This window comes from Falco biarmicus, chromosome 4, assembly GCF_023638135.1.
Source record: "Falco biarmicus isolate bFalBia1 chromosome 4, bFalBia1.pri, whole genome shotgun sequence".
Classification (NCBI taxonomy): Eukaryota; Metazoa; Chordata; class Aves; order Falconiformes; family Falconidae; genus Falco; species Falco biarmicus.
In genome coordinates, this window is record NC_079291.1 from 81,508,113 (window position 1) to 81,526,520 (window position 18,408).

Here is an 18,408-nt window from a genome sequence, read left to right on the forward strand (position 1 = left end):
AAAAAGACCAAACCTCAACTATTTAAAATTCCATGGGCCAGCCGTTACCCCGTTCAGTAAGGCTCCCTCCCATGCCACTCCGCTTCCCCTGCAACAAGCATCACTGCTGCTTTACTCTTCACACGAGAGCTGCTGCTCTTTGTCTAATTATAGAAGCTTGGATCAGAGCTACTTTGAAGGCAGCTTGACAGAACCAGCTGTTAAAATTACAGCTGGCTCCTAAACTAGCTGTGAACATCCAGCTTTAGCTTGCAGCGGTGCTACCCCCCTCCCCAGAGCCAGCTGCCAACACCTCACTTGGCTGATTGCTCCTCCTCCTCCACCGCTCCAGCTCAGACCCACAGCTCCTTGCCCATGATTTTTGGCTGCCTAAATGCTTTTCTGCTTTAGGGGAGCTGAAGACATCAGGGTATTTCTCTTTGCTAGATGTTTTTCTTCCTACAGCAGCTCTCTGCAAGATTCATCACCGCCCCATCACTTTGTCACTGCAACGTTCAAACACTTCCTGGAGTGCGTAAGAGCAGCCACTGGCCTCTTGCTGTGTGGTTCGGAGAGGTAGAAAAAAAATAAACATGCACCAAAGTTATCTCTAAAAGCAAAGCTTGTACATTTGGAGCCTTTTCCCGTGCCTTCTGGCGGTGACTTTGTGCGGTGTCTCCTTGGCAAGGCTGGGAAATGGTGCAGCATCTTCCTTTGGTTTTAAGGGAGCCTCAGGAGGCTGTGTTACTCCTCCGGAGGGGTGGCACTCCATCTGAATCAGCACTTCCAAACACTACTGGAAGGCACTAAAAGGCTGCTTGGGCTCCTGGTCATATGATGCCTGTCCTACCAAAACGTCAGCGCATCCTGGCACAGGAATGATGCAATGTGCTGGTCCCTGTCACAGGCCTGCTCCTCTTGCAGGAATAAAAATAATAATAAAACAAAAACACTGGCATCTCCCCTTGCATTCTCCTCTCTGGTTTAGCCTGTTAAACAGGTCTTTGATGTGCCTTGTCTTGGCTGCAATAACGTCCATGTTTGATGTTTAAATCATTTGTATTGCAAAGTTGCTATAGGGAGCGAGGGTGAGCGGTTCCAGGCACAGGCAGCTTCCCAGGAAGATCCATCTCCTCCACTGCGTTGCCTGCACTCACTGCTGATGCTGCAGCAGATGCCGTTAGTCTGGCTGGGGATTATATCTCTGGTGGGTTCTTTAGTGGATTTTTTTCAAATGGATCCCTTTCCTTTCAAGGCAATTTGGCTCAATATTTATTCACCCTGGAGACAGGCTGTGGCGTGAGTTTTTACTCTGCTCTGGATGAGGCTGCAGAGAGCAGGAGAGGTGACCTGCACAGCATCACCCCCCATCCGCTTCCCACGGCAGCGGTGTCAGGGCATGCCGAGGAAGAAGCAGCAGTTGTTTGTTTTAAAGCCACGACTACATTTCCCTGAAACCTCCAGGGAGAGGATGAGGAAAGGTTTCTTGGAGCAAGCCCTGACAGGGAGCTGTGTAATGTTAAATGCAGGATTACACTGAAAAGATGTGAAAAGGAGGCTGCGCATCAGTGAACAGTGTCCAATCTGCTTCAGCTGAACATACTTTTCCTTAGGGTTTCCTCCTTCACCCATTTCAATTTTTTTTCCCCAGAGCCTTTCAGCTTAAACTCTTCCTCCCCATTAGACAAAAATTTGGGGGGAATAACAAAGAACTCCAACCCTTAATCCCCTGCTTCTGTACCCAAACGCCAAGGCAGAAGGGCTGGGATATGGGTGCAGACACTGGACCTCACACCCGCCCACGGGGGCATCGCACCTTGCCCTGCAAACACGGCTGCCGATGCATGCCGGGCAGCTGCGCTGGTGAGGACCCCGCCACAGGGGCTTGCACCCACCAAGCGAGGGACACCAATCACTGTCGGACCCAGCAGCACACGTGCTCTGAAGAAGCACCATCCCCACAGTAAGTGAGATGTCTAACAGCTTGCTCTGGCCATGGGAGAGCCTGCCCTGGGGTGCAGGGAGGCAGTGCCTGGGAACCAGTGCCTACAGAGCCTGGCTCCCAGCGTGACTCACGTCCCGGCCGGCAGCTGATGTCAGTGCCCGGAGAACAGAAGCCCTCTCTGTGGCTCCAGCAGCAGGAGGAGGAGGTTTCTGTGCCAGGCAAGGTTGCTCGCTGGAGGGATGCTCGTACTTTAACCCCCTCCTGACACATCAGCCTCCAGTATCCTTGATACTCGGTCGGGAGAACTGCAGCATTTGCAGTTTCCATCCAGACACTCACATACCCAGCCCTCTGCCAAATACTTTTTGATTATAACCCCTCCAGACCAGGGCTTCTTTTTCAGTGCATCCGTACAGCACCCAGAGCACTGGATGCAACCTGCACATAATGCTCTTATGCACCCTTGAAATGCACAATCACTCTTATGCTCCCTTGAAAGGCAAACAGTGATGAGGATTGTACCCTTTCTGAATGGGCTAGAGCCCCACTGCCACTTAGCATCCCTCCCGGCCGTGCTGCCCATGGCTCCAACGACCACACGAGACATGCACCAGCAGAGCTTGCACAGCACCAGGCTCACGGCAGGCTGCAAAACTCAGTCAAAAAGCCAAATTCCCTGGTACGGTCCCTGCCTGCCGCAGGTTTCAGTGCCAGATTGTTCTATACTGTGGGACACTGAGATGGGGCAGAGGTCTGTATCAAAGAGCTACAGCGTCCCTGCACCCTGGGCTCCTCATTCAGACATAAATCCATCTGCTTCCTGAGGTCAGCCTTCATGTCCAGCTCCCCCAGGGTGCCAACACAAACTGCAAGGGGGTATCAGTGCCAAGCAGAGGGATTGCTCATGGTTTCAGCTGGGCAGAACGAAAACGCAGCCAGACTTTGGGACCAAGCAGCCAAGATCTTACAGACAAGGGCGGGATCGAGCGCGGATATTTGCAACACAATTTTGCTGAAATCCAGTAAGAGCCGAACTTGGTGCTTTGGTTCAGCCAAATACCGGAACCGGCTGCTGGGAATTTACTGGAAACAGTGATTTAACACAAGGCACCAGTGATGCAATCCCAGTGTGCATACCAAGCACCAGCATGCAGCGCAGGGAACTGGTGTTATGACTTCCTACCACAAAACATCTCCTCTTTCACAACCAAATATATGCTTCACAAAAGCCCACATGAATTTTCAACAAAATACCAGGCTACCCTGATCTTTGCTGCTTTTTAGCTGCACTGCTGTTGGGTTTTATTCCCATCTCTAGGTCTATGAGGAATCTGCCTACAGGGATGGGATAGAGGGGCTAAGATTGCTGTACCAAAAAGCACCTCACAGTGCAGGATGTTCTACAGATCTTGCAACAGCAGCATCTCCCCAACAGACGCTGCAGCCCTGCATCACAAAAACAAGCACTTTCCATCCATGAGGGACAGCAGCAGAAAATGCCAGAGCTTCTTGCAAAGCCCAGCTCTAACACTTGAGCCTTTCAAACATCAGAAGAGGATTTAATCCATTTTACAACTAGCATCAGATAATAGTGACATTAAAAAGCAGTCGGAGCAAAGCAGCAACTCCTCTTTGAGGCTAATAAGTAGAAATAAATTAACTGATTTCTTTATATTGGAAATTCCTCTCTACGGACTAAGATCAAGGCCTGCTAAAGCTTTTGACAGCTCTGTTTGCCCATCAGCCATGTGTGCATTGAGGTTAAATAGAGATTTACACTCACAGAAACTCCTGAAAAACTCAGACCTTTGGATTGAGATTACAGATGTAGCCAGTATTTTCAGAAGTTCAGCTCAAAAAATGTCAGAAAAGCCAGTTATAATTAGGCTTCTTCTAAGTTTTTATATACGGTGTAAATCAAGAGGCAAGTCACTGACATTATGAGAGATGTGCCAGCTAAAAAACAGAATGAAGGGAAAAATAAACTCCTTATTTGTATGGTACTAGCCACTCTGCAGACACATAATGCAGGCTGGGCTTTAAAGGCGACAAAATTTTGCAGCATTATGTGGCTCTCTATCTTTTGTCCTGGTATTCAGAGCCTAACAAAGTTTATGAAGTGACATTTCAAATCTCACTGCTCTCACCAAAAGTGCCTCGACGGTCATCACTAGGTTTTGGGGGAAGGCGCTGGGTACGTTCATTCAAACCACTGCGACTGGTCTGCAGAGATTTCTGCACCGCTTAAAACACCAAACAGGTAGCCAAGATTATATACCAATTTTTCTTGACAAAGTGCTTAAGGTCCAATTACAAACCGATCTGAGCTGCTGTTGCAAAGCCAGTCGCTTTAGTCAGCGGATCTGCCCTGGTACTGCATGTCCACAGGAGCTGCCCCCCCATTTGTGCCGCAGCCCCCCGAACAGAGGGCAGGGAGCGTGGCAGCTCCGCTCAGCCCCACACTGACACCAAAGGCTATTTTTATCATGAGGAGATGTTATAAGCTCATAAGGGACTGGGGAAAGGGAGAGAAGAGGAAGAGGGAAAAAAAATAAAATGCTAAACTATTTATATACCTTGTCAGGTCACATAAGAGGCGGCACGTTGCCCTGCGCTGCGGCCAGGTACGCCCGCCCTTGCACCAGCAGCCACACCGGTGTTAGGCACAGCACGGGAACAGTGGTAGATTATTTCAGACACACGCCAAGCCCAAACCAGCCAAATGCCCCCCACCCCCCAGAGGCAGCGGGATGCTCCTGCTCTCACCGGTGCACCCTGTGCCTCACCAGGTACCGCTGCCGAGGGGCGAGGTGGGCAGGTGACCTTGTTCTGCACCACCACGCTGTCCTGCAGCACACACGGGTGCCTGGTCAAAGCCTGGTGAGTTGCTGCTGCTAAGCCTAGAAATGGTTGCTTTCACCTCCACCACGTGGTTTCTCTTACTGCTCTTGTGAGCTCGGTTTCCTAAGGAACCAAAGCTCATGTGAGCACTGCCTGTCCATCTCCCTCTCTCGCTTCACAGCATCTTGGACAATTGCAGCCAGATGTAGCTTCCCATAGTTGCTAAAACCTCCACTTTCCCTTGCTTATAAAGCAGTGGGATAATTTACACACCTACAAAATCAACCTCAGCCCTGTTTTTTGCAGAACCACCGTCAAGGTGGGGCACTGCCTCTTTTTCTTTGAGGGGCTGGTTCCTGCCTGCTCTTACCTTACACTGAACTGTCCTGCTGTCCTGCTCTGCACTTGCACAGCATCACCTTGAGCACCTGCAGGTCTTCACCTGGGAAAAGCCAGGAGAACTCCCCTGGAGTTGGTGGAAATATAAACAGGAACATCAGCCAAGGATGTGGTCTCCATTTGGGGGAAAAACAACGATGAAATAATCTTCACACTGGTCTGCCTGAGAGAAGCTGAGGTGGCAGCTGGCTACCGTCCTGACCACACACATTAGCTGGCTCAAACCTTCCCCAGTGCTAAGAGCAGCTCTTGATTTAGCTGATAACACCTTTGCAAGAATAGAGTTTCGATTCAACTATTTTACTTAACATGCTTGTCTCATCAGCAGTTCAAGGATGCTATAGGAAGCACCTACAGCACCTCTGCCCATCTGCAAGGAAAGGGTTTCACACAGCAGCTTTGTATTGCCTGTATCAGGTTGCTCCCGCGGTACCATCTCATCAGACGGTGCCAGGGCTTGCACAGGGAAGGGCATCTTACTGCCCACGGCTCCAACCACGGAGCAGATCCACTGTGGGGGAGCAGTCTCCCACATCAAGACTTTCAGAGAGCATAAACCAGCCCAAGCGTTGATGGAGCAACGCAGATTTACACCAGTCAAAGCAAAAATAGGGCAGGGAAAAGGAAAAAACCACCCCACCCTTGCCCCTCTCGCACCGCTCATGGAATCCGGGAACAACCTGCTGCCATGACCTTGATACTGCTACAGTGCCCTGAACTAAGACTTCGCAGACGGCTTTTTCTTTAAGCCTTTTCACCAGCACCAGTTTCTCTGGCTTCAACCATCCCTCCCTGCAAGGGAGCTGCAGCCAAGCCCAACACGGCTGTACTGCATAGCAGTGATTTATTGGCACGGGTATGTGTATGTGAAAGGATGCTGGAGAAAACACCTCTCCTTTGAGCAGCATCGCTCCCTTTCACTACTTTATCCCCAATGCTCTGCAGCATAAAAATCATGCTGACTCCAGAGGATGCCCTGTTCTCCTGAGCCTGTGAGCCCAGCAACAAGGACCCCCCTGTCCTCTTGCAGGGTCTGGGGATCCCACACCAGGCATGCAGCAGGCTTTGCTACCCCCGAAGGACAGCATTTACCTGGTGACTGCTTCACAAACTCTTCTAACAGCTGCAACGCCACATACACCATGTGAAAGCCCTACTCTTCCTCAGGCAGAGCACCACCATCCCCAAGGACCGCGATGGGAGATGCGCTTCCAGCCTTTCCCAAGACCAACGCTCCCAACATTCCTGCACCACCACATTCTTGTAGTGCTGGGAGGGGCTCCCACCGCCTCTGGCCCTGGCTGATAGGCACGTTCCACCCTCAGGACCACATCCCATCCTAGCAGGCTGTAACACAGGCAAACTAAATTGTGTCCATGCCCTCCTCCCCTGCAAAGCCCTCTCCTCACCCCAGCTCCCCTTCCCAGACCCCCAAGGCTGTGCTCTGCTAACAACTGAGGAGGGAGTGCTGCTGGCCAGAAAAGAGGGTTTTTTTTCTAAGAGATTAAAGAACGTAACGGAAATAAGTCAGCGTCTCAGAAACTCTCAACATACCATGATTCAAAAATAAAACCATTAGACTGGACACTTCTCATGTCAGCAATTTGACCTTCTCAAATTTTCTACGCCCTTTTTTTCTTCACCCACATGTGAAAAGCGTGCAAGTAGTAAGTTTGTTAATGCTCTGATTGTATTTTGAAGGTGGGAATTCACTGAAGTTGGCCATTTCCTGCAAAAAAATTCTGATGCAAAAGGACACAAAGCATTTTGTGGGGCAAATCCTGGTCACTTTGCCACAGTCCTGCGCAGCTGTGACCCTGCGGTCTCCCATCTCCTTCCTTCCCTCTCCGTTCTCATCCTCTCTTTTTGTAACCACAGCTCAGAAGACACCGCCTGTCCCTGGCCACCAGCACCGCACCAGCACCATGCAACCGCACCTGCTCTCCCGTGCTTGCAAAGGGGACCGGGACAGTTCAGGCAGCATGAGCTCCCTTCTGCATGAGCATCTCCTTAAAGACCACATGCATGAAGGGCTTAGCAAAGGACACCAGCAGCCCTCTAGCTGATACTTTGTTTCTTTGCTCTGGTTGCCTGGCGGACTCCCCCGCGGTGCTACGGGCTGTCTGACATGCAATAAAACCTGTGCCCTTTTCAGTTGCCACTAGCACCGGTCTGTCCTCCAGGCGCTGCTCAGCCCTGTAATTCCACAGCCTGCACAGCAGAAGAGCAGAGCTTTGCCTCCGAGGTTGTGAAAAAAAAAAACCAACAACCGAACAGCGGAGCCAGTGTGGGGCTGACACTTGTAGCTCCCACCAGGCAGCTGAACTGGGGTAAGAGACAGCAGACTATGAGCTCTGTCAGTTAAAATAACTGGGTTTCAACTGCAGCACTGCTCACCGCTTTGTCTGATCGGGCCCAAAATAAACGACATGACATCACCGTGGGTCAGACTGAACTAATAAGGGTATCTTTCTCACGCTGAGAAAGAACGTATTTACGTCCCGTGCAATGTCTCCAGTGCTTTGCAGCCACAGCTCCCTCCAATTGTGCAAGTGCAGGGGAAAATGAATTCAGATTGCTGCCCGAATTATGCAAGAGCCACATGGAATGGAAAGTGCATATTAACAGATTTTACTATTTTAGGGTATTCTTTCATGTCTCATAATTTATTTTGCCATCATATTTGCAGACAAATACAAAATAACGTATAAGCCAAGTAATCTTTGGGGTGCTGACAGAAGATAGTAGGAGCAAACAGGCACTTCCAGACAACTGCTACCCTTTGTAACTACCTGGGGAAACCTAGAACTCATCTGAATAATGACTATAAGATCTAGTCCATAGTGTTATAAATACAGGAATACAAACCAGAAGAGGCTAAAGCCCCAGTCATCTTCAGCTTTGCTAATATGCCCAAAATCTTGCCTGTATCTTCTAGCTTTCTCAGCTGCTCCAGTGGAAGCTGCAGTAACACCACACTCGGCAGCACAACCGGCCATCCCACCCAGCTATAGAACTACCAATCAAATAATCAAAGACTCCTCCAATCTCCACTCCCAAGCACAGGGTTTAAAACTTCAGCTAGTGTAAACCTGAATTCCTTCGCCACTTTTATGGGACCTACGACAATTTACATCAGCTGAGGAGCTCCAGCCTCCTATGACTGAAGAATGAAAGCAGTGATGCTTGTTGGCATTTATTATCCTATGTGGACAGGCTGGGACAGTCAGGATCATTCAGCCTGGAGAAGAGCAGGCTCCAGGGAGACCTCCCAGCAGCTTCCAGTGCCTAAAGGGGCCCACAGGAAAGCTGGGGAGGGGCTTTTGACATGGGCTTTTACTGCTAGGACAAGGGGGACAGCTTTAAGCTGAAAGAGGGAAGATTTAGATTAAATATCAGGAAGAAATTCTTTACTGTGAGGGTGGTGAGGCACTGGCACAGGCTGCCCAGAGCAGCTGTGGGTGCCCCATCCCTGGCAGTGCTCAAGGCCAGGCTGGATGGGGCTGGGAGCACCCTGGGCTGGTGGAAGGTGTCCCTGCCCGTGGCAGGGGGTTGGAACTCGATGCTTTTTAAGGTCCCTTCCAACCCAAACCATTCTATAATCTTTCTCCCCTGTAAATGATGCATCCCCATCCTGAATACAAACTGAATGTCTCAACATCAAAGACATGCAACAGCATCTGCCATGAGCAAGGGAGAACTGCTGTTCCCCAGCCCTGCTGCAGGGGAATCGTACCAGCGTGCAGAGCTGGCAGCAGCACTTTATAGCAGCTGTACCCTGCTGTGAATCTTCTCCTGCTCGTGACTGCTCTTCCACCATTTGATAAATTAACAGTAATAGGGTTTACTGGCCTATTTATAGGAAACACAAGAAAGCAGCATTAACAGTGAAGTTGCAGAAAGCTGCATTTGATGATGATGCTGTTTGTGCCCGGTTTACCCCACACCTTGCTGGAAAGCGCCTACACACCGTGGTCTAAGAGCATACAAATCATTGCTGAACTACCTCAGGCCACGCTTCCAAGGAAAGGGTGGCAACTGCTTTTGCCCAGCCTGGCATCCCTGTCTGTTGCTGGAGATACCCACCAGCCCCCTGCGACTGCATCAGCCACATCCATCCCACGGACAGGTGCCTCCACAGCCCTCACAGTGAAGTTAAGCCATTTTTCCTGACAAGCATTAAGAGATTAAATGCTTGGCATGAAGAGCTCTCCCATTTCACTTGCTAATATTAAAGCAAAAACCCAAAGACGTGTTATCCCTGCCCACAACCCCTCCCAGGCTGGGCTTCAGCTCATCCCAGGGCACCAGTTCCTCCTGGCACCCTGGCAGTAACCAGACAGGTCCATCAGGAGCCAAACAAAGTTCAAGGAGCAAACAGCTCCCTTTTGCTCTCTCTCGGCCACATTCCCTCGTCTGTGGCCTGAGATGCATTACAGCAGCTGCGCCTCAACCAGTTTATAACATCACAGTGCTCCAGCCTTGCAAATCCTGTTCCCTTTTGCTTCCTCCATACCTCCCTTGGTTAAAATAAACCCATTAGATTAAGAGCAATCAAAAGCACCCAAATGAATTAACTTCCAGCAGGACTTTTGGGAAGAATTGCCCTAGCTGCTGCCTATCAACAGTGGAGGAAAATGTGCCAGCTTTGTAAAATTGATAAACACCTTCTCAAAAATTATCAAATCTTTCAATAGCCTTGAGATCCAGATCCGGACTTTGATGGCAGTTACAATCATCCTCTGTTTCTAAGAGAATTCAGCATCCGTGCCCCATTAAACTCCATTAAAAGGGAGAATTATCTGGACACTGACAGTAGTTTAGCCAGTTCATTTATCAGAAGGGATAAAGCCAACCTGAAACACATTAATGTGAGGGTCTTGCAACTGGTATTATTCTGTGCTGCTGTGCAACAAACATATCGCTAGTGGAAGGGACATAGACCATGGCGTTAATCAGGATTGCTGGGGTGTGAATAATGTTTTGCTTCATAAAGTCTGGCTAGGGCAAACAAATAATTTAGCGCTCATACTATAGCTGAATTAAGAGCTCACATGCATAAAAGGATGTATCTAAGAACTGACAGTAGATCACCAAAACATTTAATCACTGTTGTACTAATCTCCTTGCACTATCTGAACTCAGGCTGACTCCTCACACTAAAATCAATGGTGCTAATATACTCATTAACGATGGCTTTTTTGGAAGAATGAAATCATCAGAGTTCAAATAACTAACTGGGGGCAGAGGAGCTGAAAGCTGTGAATAGCGTGTGGGCTTGTGCACCAAGGCTTCCTGGGGGAGCAAGAAACTCTCTAAAAATTCCCTTACAAAAGATTCCGTTGCAATCTCCCAGCCAGGGTAAGTGGCTGTGACTACACGTGGAACAGCACGTCCCTGAGAGGGGACACTTGACGGAGACTGAACCAAGAGCCACGGACCTACAGCCACGGCTCCTCGCCAGCTCCAGTGCTCAGCCCTGCTCACAGCGGGGATTCCTGCACGGGCAGTGTCTTTGCTTCCCAATCCTGGTTCCGCCGCCTCGACTCGCTCTCTGTCTCTCAAGGCAGACAGGCATTTCCCATCGGAGCAGGGGCTATGCAAGACCTTTTGGGTAGCTCTTGCCTTTGAATCCCACACCACCCCTAACTTGTACCCTTCACCAGCAGCTGAAGAGTTTGCTGCATCCTCCTGCCAGGCTTCCCTGCGTGGCTATCTCAGCTCTGACCTGCACATCTGACACTCCTGTTGTGAGATTCATTTCTTCTGAGTCTGTCAGCTTGGCTGTGATAGCTTCTGCCTGGCATCTACAGGCTCCAGACAGCCTCTCCCCAAAGGATTTTCTGAAAGACACTGAATTTCTGGCCAGGGTTTCATCAGGCTGCCTGGAAAAGGATGTTGCTCAAAACTACTCAAAGATAGCATTTTCTTATTTTTTATGCAATTATTGAACAAATATCAGAATGCAAAATTGCCCCTGGGATTGGAAAATGGAATTAAATCTTCCAACAAACACGAGAAAATGGAAACCAATGTCTCTATTAGCAACAAAATGTTTCATGCTCAGAAACTGGTAATCTTAACACCCCTCCAGGGAATTCAGAACGGCGAGGAAAAAATGGTATAAAACAGCATTAGAAAGAAAGAGAGATATACATACATTCAAGTGAGACACAATGGACATGAGATGGGCAGGAGGGCGTCCTTGTGTCAGTCCCACCTCAGTGCATTCACAGGCAGTTCAGGAGGTTATGGGTGGAAAATAACGGCCACGACCCTCTGCAGTTCCCCTGAGCCTGGCACAGTTAGGCACAGGGGGTCACCCCTCGGCAGGGTGCACCCCCAAGCCGCTGCTGCAGCCACGAAGCTGTACTGACCCCAGCAAGGGTGAGAAGGGCAGAGCCGGGACACGTGGTGGGGCTGAGCTGCTTCTGCAAGCACCAGGCTCCAGCCTGTCTCGGAGGGCTCATGGACAGCGCAGCTCAGATCAGCTTTGATGGCACTGGCAACTACCAGCTGGGCAAACTGGTGGTCCAGCACTGCGTATGAGACAATGATGAAACAGCCCCATTTCACCCCAGCAATATGAGAACCGTCCCAACGCACACAGGAACATCTCTGTCAGAGACGTGGTTTAGTAGCAGACTCGGTGATGTTAGGTTAACGTTTGGGTCGATGACCTTAAGGGTCTTTTTCAATCTAAATGACTCTATGATCTCCATCATACTGCTTCCCTACAGGACACAGGGTTTTCCCTGGGCTCCCTTCTCAAGCCACAGCCCTGGGAAACAACCCACTGCCGGCCCAACAGCCCAAGAGCTGAAAAAAGCATCACCAACCCAGTCACATCACGCGGTCCAGAAGAAGGAGCACCATTTGGCACGGGGTGAAGTAATGGCATGAGCTACACCTGGGGGCTGTTACACTTCAGCAGAAGGGAAAAGCTGGCACTGGAAGTTTGGTGTGTGTCCCCAGCTTTGTTTTGTTGTAACACCAACCTGGCTATCCTAAGGAGGAGTCACCTGGCCAAAGCTCCCCTTTGAATTTACTGTCCAGAAGAAGCAACAAGTGACATCCCAATTGCACAGGTCATTTCCACGGCTCCTGTGCTGGATTTTAATGACAGTACAATTCTCAACAACAATGTACAACCTAAAAGCACTGACATGCAACCTACATGATGCCCACCAGCCTGCATTCCCTTCCCCTCCTCCTCCCGAGAGCACTGTTCATTTTAAATGGCTCACCCTCTTCTCTTCTGCACTTCATGGCTTTTGAACTTCAAAGAGAGAGGAGAAATCCCTATCGCTTCACCATGCAGTTGAATATTATGCAGCCACACCACCAAAGAACACCTACAAAATACGTTGCTAAAATAAACTCCATTTGAACTCTTCCCATAATATCTTTCAGAAAGCTCAGAACACGCTTCCCTTCTGCCCACGCAGCACTGAAGCACCTACTTCACTTTAACCAGGTACACGCTCTTCTGGGGAGTCGAAAGGACTAATCATGTGCTTAAAATCAGGCATTTGTCTGAAGTGCCTAGGTGAATCTCAGCTTTTATAACTAGAAGTTGCATGGTACAAATTGGAAGCATTATTCCTGGGTGAACATTATACACACATTGCCAGATATATCCCAAAATTATCTAAGAAATCAAACTATTTATTGTTAATAGAATGTGTCCAACTCCAGCAGACCACTTTGAAAATCTAAAATAAAAAAGTGCACAATGTACTATATATGAATACGGATTCCCCACACACTATGTGCATGCCTCATGTACACAACATGGCAGAGCAGAAATGCTCTAAACATTAATTGAGAATATACAACATAAGATTTTAATTGTGGTTTTAATAAAAGCAAACTGCTGGAGCTACCTGCTTATCATTAGTCTTGAGAAGCAGCACGAAAATAATATTTTAACCTTTAATATGTAACATGGTCTTTGCTAATAAAATTATCCCAGAGTCATCAAAGCACATAGCTGGTGTCAACTACTTAATATGCAAAATAAATTAAATGCCACTTACATATAGCAAAGAAACAACCAGCTAATTTCATGCACTTGCATGCTGGTCCTTACACCGGTGCAGCCATGTCAGACACGGCCAAGCCCTGCATCTTCTCTTCAGATCCTGCTCTTCTGCAAGAAAATCACCCGACCCACTGCTCCGCAACCCACCCCCTTGCAAGGCCACCGCCGCTCTGCCCATCGTGCTGGGAGGCCTGAAACAAGCTCTGTCACACGTGCTGTGTCTTTGCAATTGCAAAACACTGCCCATTCATTGTACCACAAGGAGACCTGTTCCTACTGATGACGCTTGACATCTGGTGGAAAGACAGTCCGAGGGATTTGGGAAGAGCGGGGTGCACCCATCCACCGATAACCAAACCATGCTAACAATCCTCCTGCCCCGCGCCAAAGCCAAGTTCACCTCGGTGAGAAAAACACCTGTATCTCCGTTCCCACCCAGCTTTGTGCCTCCTGCTACCAGAAATGAACTTGCTGGTACTTTATCCGACTTGCTGTTGGTGAACAGCCCATGGAAGTCAACAGAAAGACTCTTTGATAACCCATTTATTTCCATCGGGTATTAAAATTCCCAATATTCCCAACAAAATACAGGGAACATCAGGAGGGATCTTTCCCAAAAGGCCACACTTTCTCCTCCTACTTACGACATACAAGCAGTAATCACTATAAAGAACATATAAACAGAGGCAAAAAAAAAAGGAAGGTGCTGGACATCAAAAAACTTATCTGCCAAGAGAGTCTTTCACTACCTGCAGAATAAGGCTCCTGCTTCTCGCTGTGAATGAACTCTTTTCGTTCGTATTTGGCTCTGATCCACTGTTCCCGCAGCAGTCTGGAAAGAAAAAAAAAAAAACAACAGAGAAAAGGAAACATGGTCCAAGATACACTACGGAAGAATCCAAAATCATTAATTCTTCAAACCAAACACAAGTGAGATTTAAAAGCCATCCAAAAATTGCATTGTACAGTCCGGAGTCACGGGTTTCTTCTGTTTACTGTTAGACAGCAATAAATCATCTCCTTCTGCATACAGTCTTACTGGAAACTTATTAAATCAAATTTACAGATTTAGCAGAATAGCCCCATTCCCACCCACCCAATCAGCCTCACTTTATGAACAATTTTAAACCAAATTTCCCTCAGGCTGCATTCTTCAGTAAATGAGATCAGTAAATGAAAAAAACCCAACAAACTACATATAAAAGAAAAATCCTTGCCCTGAAGCTATCACTGCGGGAGCAGAAATTGGGAATGCCCGGTCCATGCATGCACACCATGGCCTTCTAGCAGGCAAAGCTGCAGAGATACTGTCTCCTTGCCACGCGTGGGCAGCTGTTTTAAAAACAAAACTGTGATATGAGAGGTTAAAATTTTACTTGTGATGAGGAGGGGAAGCCCAGCCCAAGGGTGGGTAACCGGCGTGCTCCGGTGACCGTGGAGCTCGCTGCAGGGTGTCACATGCCTCCCAGGAACAACAGGAACCGAAGGGAGAGGTGACCTCCACAGGGACATAGGACAGTCATATCCCAGGCCCCAGCCAACCTCTTGGAAGGAACTGGGGTGTGAAAAAGCCTCAAAAAGAGCAGGAGAACGTGGCTGGGCAAGGAGACGAAGGCTGAGCCCCGTGGAACAGGGAGCCCAAACAGCAGAGGGTGGTGAGAACCCGCCTGGCACAGCTCCTCCAAACCCGTAAAGCCTGAGGAAGAAATCCACGGTGCGTGGCAAAAAACATGCCTATTACAAAGGCCTTTACGTTACATGCTGAAAATGATACCTATGATTTATACCCCGAGACCTTAACTTGCAAAAAGGAAAAAATATCCCAAAGATGACAAATAATTTTTTTTTGCTATTTTTACCTGAAGTGCTGGAACTAATGAAGGTGTTCAGATCTAGAATGTGCTCGAAATTGCTTCGAACCATTTTTAACTGCACTTAGTTCTTAATTGCCTTAGAACCTCAAATAGCCCAAGCAGGCAGCAACCACACGCAGAAGTAAAGGCATGTGTCATTCCAGCCCTGCAGCAGGCATTTCAAAGTGGCCTGCACTGATGAGAGTAAAAGATCCCCCAGCACTGGGCATGCTCCGTAAAACCCATCACGCTCCAACACACCAGCCTCTCCACCAATTAAAACTGTTGATATGCTTAATTACCTTTTCTTTTTTACTGACTATGCAAGTTTAATGCTATCTTTTCAGCAGACACATTCCAGAAATGCTGGAAGAAGATAAGCGTACTAACATCGCTGATGAAAATTCATCTGCCGGTACAGCAAACACATTCATTGAATCTGCAAGACATTATTCAATGAGAACTGTGGCTGTAATCAGCTTCCTGGCAGTAAAGGAGGAAATAATTACATCTATTTTGTCCCAGCCATTGTTTCATCTCCTTGGTTGGGGCACCAGCCTCCTCCCGCGAGGCTTGGGGAGCACCGCAGCTTCCCCGCACCCAAAACTCAACTGTGAGCTTCTGCTGTAGCAGAAATAATGCACCAGCTCTGCCTTTCCCCCTTCTGTTCCTGTTTTCATGGCTGATCTTTAGTTGTTACACACACATCTGCAAGTTTGACTGTGAACTCTTAAGATGAACACCCAAATCCCTTCTGTTGTCACCCTGCGCTACGCTCTGGTTTGGGTACAACCCATCTTCAGCTCATCACTGGAGGTTCAGATGCATTTTGTGTGCAAGGGGGCTCTTCTGGGTTGAGCGGGATGCTCCTTCTGGATCTGATATCCATAACACAGCAGCCTGCAAACACGGAAGACTGATAACCCAAAAGGTAGCACTTAATTGCCTGTTTCTATACTTCTGCCGCTCATCAACAAAGCTACCAGAATTTAATCATGAAATTAACGCAAATACTTCAGATTTGTTACCCTTCTTGCAATTTTTCCAGCCCAGCTGTTGCAGACAGCTTGTTATCACTGTAGCCAAACTTGGACCTTTCCAACAAGACAATTAGGGAATTAACTAGAGGGAAGAAAATTCACACTACCCTCGGCTCCAGCTGACTTCAGTGGATTCAGCAGGAGCTGCAGCTGTTCCGAGTCTCCGAGACTCAGCCTTCCAGCACGAATGTTTAAATACAGTATAAATTAAGGTTCATGCGCAGCAGTGGGAAAACACTCTGCTGTATAATGCAGATAGTACAGCAGATACACTCTGCTGGTCTCACGCCTTAGGGAACACCGCGTGGCAATGACTGATTTCCCGGGACGCTGTCAGCAGCAGTGGCTCAGTATCTTTACAGCTTCTGTGCAAAGAAAGTGCTAACGGGGCAGTCGGGAGGCACCTCGCCCAAAGGGGTATCCCCAAGAAGCTGCAAAATGCTCTCCATAACCTCTCCCAGAATTTGGGCCAGAACACGAGTGGCTTTGATGGCAACTCCCACAGCTGACAGGGCTCCAGACGCGCCACGTTCCCAGCCCCCAGCAAGCACTTTCTAACAGCTCACGTGTTCTTCCCCTTCCTTCATCATCACAAAGCCAAGCTTTTCCAGTAGTAATTTCCCCCAAACCAAGACAGACCAAGAGCAGCCCATGGCTAGGACAACTCAGTGCAAGGCCAGTAGCTGCAGTTTGTGCTCCGGGGGTTATTTATAGAAAGCAGAACTACTTCAGCAAAAGAAATTGAAACAAAAATCCCCAATGAGGACAGCGAGGAGTTCAGCATCTCTCTGCAATACAGCAGAGAAGTCAAGCAGGGACTTGACCACACTCAGTCTCATGGACGGGAGGCAATCCTGCCATAAAGAGCTGCTTTTGAGTCTGGCATTAAACCCTGGTTTGACTGGCACAGCTCGGATGACTTTAAACAGGAGCAGGAATTTGCCCTGTTACCTATGGAATCTGAGAGCAATCAGAGGGCAGGGATCATCCAGAGGTCCCTCAAGCCATACAGGCCTTTCCACCATTTTCTGTGGACTTCAGACCTGATCTCCATTTCATTTTAAGTATGCCTTCAGGGCCTTTTAAACATCTGCTGCTGTGTTTTTGCTGAAATGCATTTTTCCTGAGGTGAATATGTACGTAAATAACCCGAGGTGGCCATCCTATGACGAATACAGGACCCTCCATCCAAACCCCACCTTTGATTTCAACAGGAGTTCTGAAAGGACTACATAGCAACAGCCTTGTGGTATTTTATTGCATTTCTGGTGATGGGATAAAGTATCAAACGCACCATTCGTGTTTGTTAGGAAAATATTAAGTGCACCATTCCTAAACTGCAGAGATGCACAGCTTTCGGGATCAACTCCAAAAGCTTTAACAGCCCACCTAAAGTCTGGCAAGCTGCTGGTTACAGGGAATGTGTCATTTTTGGCAATTAGAACAGAAAGGTCTTTGTAATTACCAAGATAAAAACTTGGGAGCAAAGGGAAAAAAAGAAACAACCACCAAAAACAAAAACCCTGAGGGAAAACCCCATTTCCAACAGAATAAGGGAAAATTTGTCCCCCGAATGGAACAGGACTGGGCTGCACTGGGGGGGGCAGCAGGTCTAGAGGCTGACAAAGCACCACCAACACCAAGAGCTCCAACTCTCATTTCCTCGCTTGGCCACCCCCATGAACACCAGCGCTCTGCCAAAGGGCCAGCCAAGGTGGTCTCGGAAACAGCCCACAGAGCAGATTTATCTTTGTCCCACATACTCAAAGCCTGCAGCAACAAACACCATGAGAAAAGCTGTTCAAGAAGTTTAATATCAAACTGTGGCCACATGGATTCATTGCGCTCCGCGGAGGAGTGCTGGCCAGCCAAAATTATGGGTGACAAAGAATTGGAGACTAAGACCCTCACCTGGGCTGGCTTTCCTGGGACGCACTATGGTGCACGCACCACAGACACCACAAGGCTGCTATGGCTTTTGGAGACATACTACAGACAGAACGCCCCAGCCAGAGGTGAAAGTGGCCCAAAAGACATCAAACACCATCCGCTACCACCCCCTGATTGCATCTTTCTGAGCCACCATCAAGTCCAACAAAGACAAAAGAAACGAATGTCATCCAGGAATGCCGTTTCCAAACCCCACATTTGTAGCTTCTGGAATTTGTCAGAGGTTTTTCCAGAAAAAAAAAAAACAATCTGCTTTCCACAGGCAGCTCTGTGGACACAGCTACGCCAAGTTTCTGTCAAACAAGTGTTTTAATGAAATTTTAAGTCCGAGTCCAAATTTTTGCTCAGACTGCAAGG

At 48.4% G+C, this 18,408-nt stretch overlaps 1 protein-coding gene across 1 annotated transcript in view; it reads right to left on the reverse strand.

Moving 5' to 3' along the window:
• ADAP1 (ArfGAP with dual PH domains 1) overlaps positions 1-18,408 on the reverse strand; it is a 62,723-nt gene that overhangs the window by 25,425 nt on the left and 18,890 nt on the right. The window contains exon 4 of the mRNA XM_056334760.1: positions 13,958-14,040. Within this exon, the coding sequence (XP_056190735.1) occupies positions 13,958-14,040 (83 nt within the window). The remainder of the gene's footprint in view (positions 1-13,957; positions 14,041-18,408) is intronic.